The sequence below is a fragment of the Enoplosus armatus genome, chromosome 17 (assembly GCF_043641665.1).
Source record: "Enoplosus armatus isolate fEnoArm2 chromosome 17, fEnoArm2.hap1, whole genome shotgun sequence".
NCBI classification, from domain to species: domain Eukaryota; kingdom Metazoa; phylum Chordata; class Actinopteri; order Centrarchiformes; family Enoplosidae; genus Enoplosus; species Enoplosus armatus.
In genome coordinates this window covers 10,796,275-10,806,703 of record NC_092196.1, presented here as the reverse complement: position 1 = coordinate 10,806,703, position 10,429 = coordinate 10,796,275, and the positions used below count along the sequence as shown (strand labels likewise).

Genomic DNA, 10,429 nt, shown 5'->3' with positions numbered 1-10,429 from the left:
ACTTTTAGAGGAGACTGAATTCTATTATTTTTACTCACTTGTTGTTCTTCACTTTTGCTGTCAAGTGTAGGCTATAACTAGTGTAGCTTCACTGAGAAGTTGAGTAAAGTAAAATAACAAACCGCGGACAGCCTCTCGGCGCACTGGTGTTAACAGATGGCTGAAGGCCTTTCAAACCGATGGTCTGTTTAGAGCGCAAAGACAAAGACCTGCAGAGGCCGGCAGCCCCCAACAACTGGATCAGTCCTAATGAGAGAGAGAGAGAGAGAGAGAGAGAGAGAGAGAGAGAGAGAGAGAGACTGGATCGTCTCGGTGCAGCAGAGAGTTTGCACTCTCGGCAACTCACAGACAAACTCTCCAGCCATGCGCCGCCGTCCACTTCTCTCTGGATCTTCATCTTTTTGTGGGTGAGATGTTTCCATATGTGATCATTTTGATGCTGATGGTGGGTCTTCAGTGGCGGCACTGTGCAGCTGATCTCTGCAACTGGACTGGAAGGTGAGGAACTTCTGATTTCTGCAAGATTATTACATTTTAAAGAGGGAAAAAAGAGGGAAATTTAAAATAACAAACTGGCCATTTAAAAGTCAACTCTTCTAATGGCTTTACTAATGTTAATAAATAATGTACTAATGCTTTAACATTTTAACATTTCGCCCACAACTACAGACTTGGTCATTGAAAGCCTTTATTAATGAATTATTAACTGTATTATTACCAAATAGAAAGGACAAACTCAGGCCAGTGCATATATACAATACATTAGTAACCATGTAATCCATGCCTACATAGCAGTAAATTGAATAATTAATTCCTCTGTTTACTCGCTGCATCCAGCGGTTTTGCAGCTGGTGTGGACTCCAGGATTGTGCTCCAGGTGCGGCTGCGCTGTACCGAGGGCTCGGTGAGGTGGATATACCCGGGCCAGGCTCTCCGGGTGGTCCTGGAGCCCAACCTGTCCTCCGCCCGGCGCACCACCGTCTGCATCAAACCGTCTCCCTCCTTTCGCGGAGCCAGCGTGTTCATTGAACGGGCCGGGGAGCTGGAGCTGCTGGTGACGGACGGCGGGAAGCCCGAGCAGGAGGTCTTCTGTTTCCGGGCAGACGGTCCGCACAGGCCCGCCATCTACCTCCAGTCCAGCCCGCAGAGTGAGGGACCCTGGAGCAGACGCACCATGGGCTTCAGATACGAGCTGCTGGGCAACAGGAGTGCTGCACCCAACCAGGGCCACAGCGGGCTTCAGAGTGAGCAGACCCTCTTTCATTCTAATTAATAAGTCCTAAATAGACACATTAATACACTTGGTATCACACCGATAAGGCATCTTAGTATGCGTTGTAACAAATGGCATTATTAATGGTAAATAAAGAATCAACTAAAGCGTTATAGATCAGTTATAAGCCATTAATGAGACCAATGTTTGGGTTAGTATGACCACTTACCTGCTGGAGAAGGGAAACCCATTTATTAATAACTTATTAAGCATTTATTAATGGATTACCAACACGTATAAGAGCCTTATTACCAAACAGAAAGGATAAACATCAACCAAAGGGATTTTTCACAACCTGGAAACCCAAAATGTGCTCTTATGAATGGTTTATAACTGATTCAGAAAGCATTAGTGCACGCTAATAAGCCATTAGTTACAACTTATAAACGCTGCCTTATTATAAAGTGGCACCAACAATTCTAATACAACTTTAAAGCCATAGGAGAGGGACTGACCAGTCCTAACTCCTACAAAGACTACTGGTTGTTTAATTACAGGCCAATCACGGTGGCTGGAGCGTGCAGCTGCTGGTCAGTCCTGTGTTTTGTCTGGCTGTCTGGTTTCCATCGGGGGACAAAGCAGCAGGACAGAGCAGACCACAGGGCGGCTGAAGGGCACCGGGCCAAGGGGCCTGAATCAAGACTGCAAATACTTTGCAGATTCCACAAATGCCTGTTCATTGTGCATGTCTGTTTATTAGCATTTATCCATGTGTGCGGGCCTGTCCCAATGTGGTGATGTCATCCTGTGTCCATAATAGACAGCTGCTGGTTTTATGTTCTCTGCGTTGCCAGTCTGGGAGAAGTGTTTGACTCCTGCAGTCTCCTGCGTTGGCACGGGGGTCATTCAATTAGGCAGACACAATCGGAGTCAAACACCGGGTCAAGACTAGTGAGGGTTTTTTGATCTGGAGGACGGCGTGGTGGGCAGAGCAGCATTCCTTCATCTAACCCCTGGCTTCTTCACTCTAAGATGTGAGGAGGGAGATGAATGGAGCCGGTATGTGTGTCAGATTTTAGGTCAGTGTAGTGTTAGGGAGGAGAGGTGGCACCCATCTATCAGTCAGTGTCAGTCACAGAGGGTGGGGTCATGCATGGTTTGGGAGAGGGGGATCATGATTGTCAGAGAAAAGTGGGAAAATGAGACAATTATACCTGATGCAGGTTTTCATCGTCTAAAATGTCACTACAGCAAAAAAGCTACTTCTTCATTTTCTGTCCTGATTTTCTTCCTACCTACAGCTTCATGCCGACCCTGCAATGATACCGAACTCCTCATGGCCATCTGCAACAGTGACTTTGGTGGGTACATTTAATCCAACTCTACAGACCCGAGATCTGTTTAAACACTTTGACAGAGCACCATTACATTACTACAAAGATATATCGGAGCTATAAGCTATGTAATGTAAGGTAGAAGCCAAAATAAAATGTGAAAACCTGGAGAATATGAATGAGATTTGGCACCCACTGAGATAAATGGTGGGTGTAAAAGGGGTAAAAGGACTTCAATGTTTCCAAATGAGAGTGAAGCAATAATTGCATATAAAAAAAATCAATAAATCTTAGTTGTTTAAAGTATTTTAGTACATTAATTCAAGTATTATAGGTACTATAAAAATCCATGCAATCCGTATTTTACTGTTTTACTGCAGAATGAGTGAGACCTGTGCTTTAGAGCAGAAGCAATAGGTCCACTGGGCTTAATTTCTGCCATGTTTATTAAAAGATAGGAAAAAGCAGTTGAGCAGCTAAGGTGTTGATGATGACTAAAGGAGAAAAACAAGTCAGAAAAGAGAGAACAGAAAATTTGGAGGGAATTTCTAAAGGCGATTAATCATAATCTGGTTTTTCACCAACTTTCAGATTCTCTTAATGCATGCAGTGTATTGACATGGTTCTGCTCTTTGTTCTTTCAGTGGTCCGAGGCTCCATCAAGAAGGTCTCCCACGACTCCGAGCGTCAGACGTCGTTGGTGGAGGTGTCAGCAGCGAGGGTGTACTGGCAGCGCAGTGGAGTGTTTGAGCAACAAGCCTCTGGGTCGCCTCGACACGGACGCATCCACACACTCCTGCAGTGCCACGTGAAGCCTGGGGACGGAGAGTTTCTCTTCACAGGGTCAGAACACTTCGGGGAAGCTTGGTTAGGGTGTGCCCCGCGATACAAAGACTTCCTGTCCGTCTACCAGGCCGCCTGGGCGGCACGTCGGAATTCCTGCGACTTCCCTTTAGACTGAGGAAGTGTGTTGTTTTAGCACCACTGAGCCCCACCAGTCTTTATCCACAGGCGTCCTCACCCCTGCACTGGCACTGTGGGATCCCTGTAATGTCGTCATGTGCCAGCAAAGTGGCATCCAGCATCACCAGCGGGGATGAAGCTGTTGAAGTGCTGGTAAAAAGACACATTTGGGGGAGCAGAGCAGGGGCAAACAGCAGGGCCTCCTGCACTGAGGCAGGAGAGGGCCGGCCTTTGTCTCTCTCCCATCACTGCCCTCGGTCCTGGGAGACTGAGAAGGGGTTGGGTTGCTGCTCTCTCTTTGTGCTTCTCTCCACATCAACCGTCGCTCACTTTGCTGGCTCTGTCTGACAATCGCCCTCTGAACTGAGGTGTGGGGGGGGGGGGTTGGAGCACGGCCATTTGTAATAGACAGTTTGTCCCAGTGAATAGGCTTGTCCATACATTATTGACTCATCTGTGCTAAAGTTTCAAATCCTCTTTGTCTATTTATATGTGTTGTACTCTACACATGACCTTTGAATTAAATGTTTTTGCATCAGGATTGTTGTGTTTACAATGCAAAATAAATCCTCTAAAGACTCCCACTGCACTAGTGATCACATCTTTTGGCATTTATTCAAAGGATGATTTGCTACATCGTTCAATTCAGGTAAGAAATGCACATTTCTTTGGTTTTAAAATGAGGAAAATTATTTTCCCTTACGTCTGTTTTCATTTAACATTTTCCAATTTCCATGAAATCTTCTAGTGATTGAGACTAAAAGCTTATCTTTTGTCAGTAAGACTGTATATTTATTTTAACATAAAATGTTAACATCAAATCAAACAGATCCCCATTTTGATTTACCCATTTATCTTGACCGTTGGCTGTTTGAATGTGTTTTTAATCATAATAAACTATACAATATACTATACTATATAATATATACTATACTAATAAACATTTGATATGCGTCTTACAACATGGTGATCACTAGAATTTGGTTTTATTAATAGATACAAATCTACTGAATAAATGCCAAAAATGTCATTGTAATTTGCAAATTTCTTTTTTTAACAGAGTGGTCAGTTCATACAGCTGTGGGTCTGATGAAGTGAACAGAGCTCATAAAAATCTAAATTTCATGAGGTCCTCCAGTTCGCAAGGATTCTCTGGCCCCTTAAGACTCTGTGCTGTTTTTGATAGGTGGCTCGGTAAAGCCTTCAATGAACTTGCACCCTCATTTCCCATCATATGCTGCATAATCTCTGGTTTTTGAGGAGAATGGGATTTAATGCTGAAGTGTCCTACAAGCTTATTTCGGGCCTTTTCCTTCTGCATCCCATCTTTTCCCCTGTAACCAGATTCTTATGATAATAGCACGGCCCTACCATAAAATGAAATACAAAATCTCCTTCGATGGCCAAAGCTCTGGGCAGACTGAATTGCACGTTTCTTTTGAGTTGTGTGGCCCCTGCATCACGGCCAGAGAAGACAAATGGACAGATGTGAGGCCCCAAAGCCTGGGGATCCTCCCCCTCGGCCCCTCCCAGGAGAAGGGAACAATTAATTGACTTTTAAAGCAACTGCTTTCTTAGCCTATTCCACACTTCTCCTTGGCTGAGCAAGGCTCACAAATTGGTGTGTTGAACTTTTTATGAGGACTAAATAGCTGCCAATGAAAGTGTAAATGACTGTGTAGTGAATGGGGCCCACACAATGGCCCTGCAGCGACAAGGCCTCTGGCAGACATAATGACCATTGTCACGGCTGCTGTCATCTAGAAACCATCAGGGCTCATGAATCCAAGAAGCTGGAGGAGGAGGAGGAGGAAGAGGAGGGGGGGGGGGGGTATATTCTTGTTATCTTTCATATTTCTCTCTTTTGCTCCTCTTTGCGTTCATGTCTTTTGTTTTAGTTTCAGTTAAAACTTGATTTTACACATTAAAGATATCTGAACTACTAAACACTACTTTTGGACTTTTTAATGTTGTTTTTGAGCATTTTAAGCCTAATTTACATAACAATAAACTTTATCTATATAACTCTCTTCTTAACAAGGTTACAAAGTGTTTTACAGAAACAAATAAAACAGCAGATAAAAGCAAAAACAAATAAAAACAACACAGGGATCATAAGAGTGGGGTGATAAAACCCAGCAACATAATACATATTCCCAAACGCTTTCCTTTCAAAGAAAGTTTTAATAAGGGATTTAAAAGACGCTAATCTGATCTCAATAGGCAGAGATAGATGAATTATAGATACATTATAAATTAGACAAATTATATTTCCGGCACAAAAAGCTTTGGATCAATTCTAAAAATCACTGGTAATATGAAAAATCATTTTGTGTGTGTACCCGGAGGTGTCTATGTAAGACATAGTTTAAGGTAGCCAAAAGAGCTTCTTTTGATAAATGTTGCCCAGAAATCAAGCTTTCCACAAGCTTTTTTCTTCCTACAGAAGCCCAGTTTGAAGTCTCCTCCCTCAGTATTGTCCCAGGGGGCCACCATGTCAAATTTCCAAGCAAAATATAGCCTCTCTGCAGGCTTTTGAGACCACACAATTCTCATCTCTGGGAATTCCAGCAGGCTCTCATGGGGAACGAGCCCAGGAGGGCTCGGCCCGGAGCTGCTGCATGGTGTGCCGGCAGGAGTCCGCCCAGACTGGGGGGTAATTGGTTTATCCCGCCGCCTGGCCTGCTTTCCCATGTGGGCCACTGCTGTGGGGAGGCCCAGGGGTACAATATGGAAACAGCACGACACCCTCCAGTGCCGAACAGGCTTTCACTGCTCCGGCTATAGAGAGCAGGGACAGGGCAGCCGAAACACAAAGCTGAGGCAGAGATGTCTCTCGGCTTTGAAAAGGTTGCCATTTGGTCTCCTTTTAACAGTGGGCAGCATTTGCGGTTGAAAATCTGAAGTAATTGAATTTTGGCTGAAGCTTTTTTTTACATCAATGTTCTTCTCACTTCAAAAGTAAATGAGTTAGAGAGTTTTTCTAAAGCTCTACATATAATTGTTGTCACTCATGCACCTGGCTGATTTTCCTAATGTCCTTGTTGCCTTAAATAACACACAGAGGCATTACATTACAAAACCTGAATTTATTTCTCTGAAGTAGAGACACGTTTACTAATCATCTACAACTCTGTTTAACTTTACCAGTAGTAGTGTAGCAGGACCAGTATAATATTAAATCAACCAGTTAGATGAGCATAATTTTACATCCTGTACAAGCTTGTTTTATAATCATGAAACTGCAACTCTTTGAGAAACATTTAACGTGGCCATAAAAAACAAACACAAGTACCTTTCATTATGTAAAAAAAGTCACATTTTATTGTATAGCAAAGAAAGTATAATCATACACCAACATCTCAGTGGAACAAAAGAAGGGGGTTATAATGTAACTGTAGATGATAAAGCAATCTCATGATTTATCCCACGTGAACTTCATGTACACAGGACCTCATTTCAGAATGAGCCGAATCTTCCTGTCTCCAAGCAGGAGTCTGCAAAGACAGGAAAACATTAGGATCCTTTAAAATATAAAGTGTATATGACGTCCTATATGCACCTACCGAACCAGTGCAGCTGCCACTAGGCCTCCTGCGATGGGTCCCACCCAGTAGACCCAGTGATAGAGCCAGTAGTTGCTCACTATGGCTGGACCGAAGGCTCTGGCTGGGTTCAGACAGGTGCCAGATACGTCTCCACTGATAAAACAAACAGGCACAAGATAATCACATGAGTTTCCCATCATTTGTGAAGGCAAAGATATTTATTGTATATTTCTGTCCTGTTTGCATCACTGCTACAGTATAAACATGAGGTCCTACAGTCCTATGTGAGATATAGCTTTAAAAATGCAAATTTGATGTGATATTTTAAAATCTTTTACTTGGACAAACCTAACCGTGACAATAACATGAAGGCATCTCTACATTATATTAAGTCGTACACATAAAGATTTTTACTGCAAAATGTCCCTCATTGTCTTCCAAAACAGACTTTACTGTAGAAATGAACTCGTCGTAATTTAATTTTTACTCACCCGGCCAAGACATTGATAATAACAGTGCAGCCCACCATGAATGGCGCCAGGGGGCTCCTGGTCTTGGTGTTGACAGCCCCCAGCAGCACCACCATGGTGACCAGGCAGGTCATGGCGACCTCTCCAAACACAGCGCCTCCTATTTCACTGTCTGAATGCAGCAGAGCAAACGCAGCCCCGTGGGCTTTGGCGTAGTTCTCTCTCGAGGTCATCACCTGTTGGCATCAATTAGGCACAATTTCATAATTATGTACATAAGAGATAGTCTGAGATGGATATTTTAATGACACAAAAATGAGACAGGTTCACCTTTGCCATAGCAGCTCCAAGCACCCCTCCAACCAGCTGACATGCAAGGTATGGGGCCACCATACTCAGCTCCATCCCTCCACAGAGATAGATGGCCAGGGTGAATGGAGGGTTGAAGTGGGAACCACTGCAGAGGCAAAAATAGAGAGAACGTCTGAGTTTTAGTCTTATATAAGATGAAATAGTTTAACACAGATTACATGAAAAAGGGGGTTGCGAAGACTGATTTATTGAGATTGCTCTTTTCTAAATATGACTCCCTAACCATCAAAAAATGTTATGTGATGTACATAAGCACCTGAAAGAATAATGAATTTTCAGTAGTACAGATGAGTGAAGTCACTCATTGGACTTATTTTTAAACAATTAAATATTAAGATACATTTGCACTCAAAGCCACCATAAATGGAGAAAGTGTGAAAATCCTGTTTCTGGAAATACGAAATGCAGATGCTATTAATTGTTGTCCATCCATCACACAGGAGACACAATAAACTACGCATTGAAGCTGATCCTTACCTGATGTTATCCATGCAGGCCACCATGACGGCCACAGCCAGACCGTGCACCAGAGCTGGCTGAAGCCTCCCGGCAGACTCCACATTCTCTATGACCGACACACACCCGATGAACACAAAGAACGTAGTTCCCACCAGCTCGCCCAGACAGGGCTGAAATAAGCTCTCAAATTTGTTAGGACGTCTGGCTGGTGGCGGCTTTGACTCCGAAGACACAAGGGACGCCCCAACTTCACCCATCTCCATCTTCTCGTCGGCCATGAGTCTTCAGTGAGGTCTGGACACTGAATGCGCTGCCCCGAGGTGTGCATACAAATATCTCTCTGCCTGCTAATCACACGGACTTTGGTGTGTGAGGTTAGAGTCTGGTGGAGTTGCTCCACTGCCCTGCCGTGAACTCACTGACTCTTTTTCTTATTAATCCAGGATAGTTTGTTCATCTCATGCCCTCTCATTACAAGAGTAAATATGTCATGCATTTGCTGACAAGCTTGTGAACCCTGCTGTTTAAAAATCAGCTAGCTGTTTGTCAATGATTGGATGATAATAATTTACTCAACGGGTCAACGCAGGACAAGGAAGAGTCTATGGAAACAAAGACTTCTTATTAATTATGCAGTAAACTGAGTAAAATATATTGTCTGAGAATGGAAAGTTAAGATTTCTTATTTCTGCTCGGTCGATAAGTTCCCTCGTATTTTGATGTAGATACAGTAGGACTTTGGGACTGTTAAAGTCATGTCTTAAATCCTAATAATGATAAAACTGTGACAAAAACATTAAGGTTGCAGGTCAGAGCGCTTGCAAAATGTTTACCCGAGAGCGAAGTCTGGGACTTGTTTTTAATTGACTTAAGTTAAAGTTGTGTAATTTCATGATACAGCAGATTCCACTTACTAATTAATCATTTCCCACAACATGATCACACATTAAACAAAGCTAAAAACACATTACAGAGCACACACAGCGCACACGGCCAGCCAGACATCTTTCTTTGGTAGCTGTCTTCGAAACACAAAAGCAAACTGATTTTGATGGTTTGTTTATATCTATGCAGGATAACAGAAAGAACTGCTTATGGGCTCACAAGGATAATTTTCCACAGTGGTTGTGTGAAGTTGAGATCCTCCAGTAGGTGGAGTTATCAAACAAAATATATTCATGATCACTGAATCTTTAGGTTGGCCTGATATTTCCCAGTTTATAGTGAGGATGTGATTTTATGGAATCAGCTGGACAACATCCAGATGTTACAGAGCCATCGCAGCAAAATCAAACAGTCACGTTGAATTATCAGAGCTTTTGATTGCAGCAGATACACAGCAGGCCCTGACAAGTACTGGGTTATATACGATACCTAGTAAAAACTGACAGGAGCTGGTGAGAATACAAACTTGTGTATGTTTCATAGATAAATTGCACACTGACAGAAAAAGTACAAGATGCAAAAAGAATTAATTCATTCTAAGTGCAATTTTAATATGAAATGGGACTGTTGAGTTAGGAAACATGCACCTGACGCTATTTTTTGAAAGAGTACAAACATGAAGCTGCTTTTAGTGTCGAGTCTATTATACTTAGTACACGTCTTTGCAGGGCTGCTTTCAAAGTGACAGAAAAGTTTGATAGTTAAACGCAGAGTAAATATGCAGGAAAACAGGGACAAATTCAGCCTAATTTTACTGCTACAGAAGAGAGTTTGATCTCTCTCAAAGCTGTTTTATGCGGCTGTGAGTTCTCACCTGACATCATTTGCAGCTTGTAAATCACAGACGAGAAACTATGCCACTAGTTGTTCTTTAACGTCAACAAACTGGGGTTAAAGTACCTTGAGTTTCAAGAGTTCTCCTCTCGATGCACATAGGAATGAACTGACGGCGAATGTTTCCCTCCATTTATTGGGATCATATATCAGCATCAGTCCCATGACAAACAGGGTGCATAGGTCCCTTGGCATTGCTGCTGCTCAGATAGCAATGCCTTTGCAATCTATACATTATTGACCCTCATAAGGAAGGCCACATACGGCAGATAAGGCAGAGGAGTGCCCTTT

At 42.9% G+C, this 10,429-nt stretch overlaps 2 protein-coding genes across 2 annotated transcripts; one reads left to right on the top strand and one right to left on the bottom strand.

Moving 5' to 3' along the window:
- The first annotated feature begins 412 nt into the window (after nt 1-412).
- On the top strand, nt 413-3,538 carry LOC139300660 (meteorin-like protein). Its single transcript, XM_070923817.1, has 4 exons — nt 413-498; nt 838-1,244; nt 2,515-2,574; nt 3,192-3,538. The coding sequence occupies exons 1-4, from the start codon at nt 413-415 to the stop codon at nt 3,506-3,508; spliced, it is 870 nt and encodes a 289-aa protein (XP_070779918.1). The 3' UTR covers nt 3,509-3,538.
- Nucleotides 3,539-6,964: 3,426 nt separating this feature from the next.
- aqp8b (aquaporin 8b) lies at nt 6,965-8,652 on the bottom strand. Its single transcript, XM_070923186.1, has 5 exons — nt 8,378-8,652; nt 7,859-7,985; nt 7,550-7,764; nt 7,077-7,211; nt 6,965-7,007 (listed from the first exon to the last, which is right to left on the bottom strand). The coding sequence occupies exons 1-5, from the start codon at nt 8,635-8,637 to the stop codon at nt 6,965-6,967; spliced, it is 780 nt and encodes a 259-aa protein (XP_070779287.1). The 5' UTR covers nt 8,638-8,652.
- Nucleotides 8,653-10,429: the final 1,777 nt, after the last annotated feature.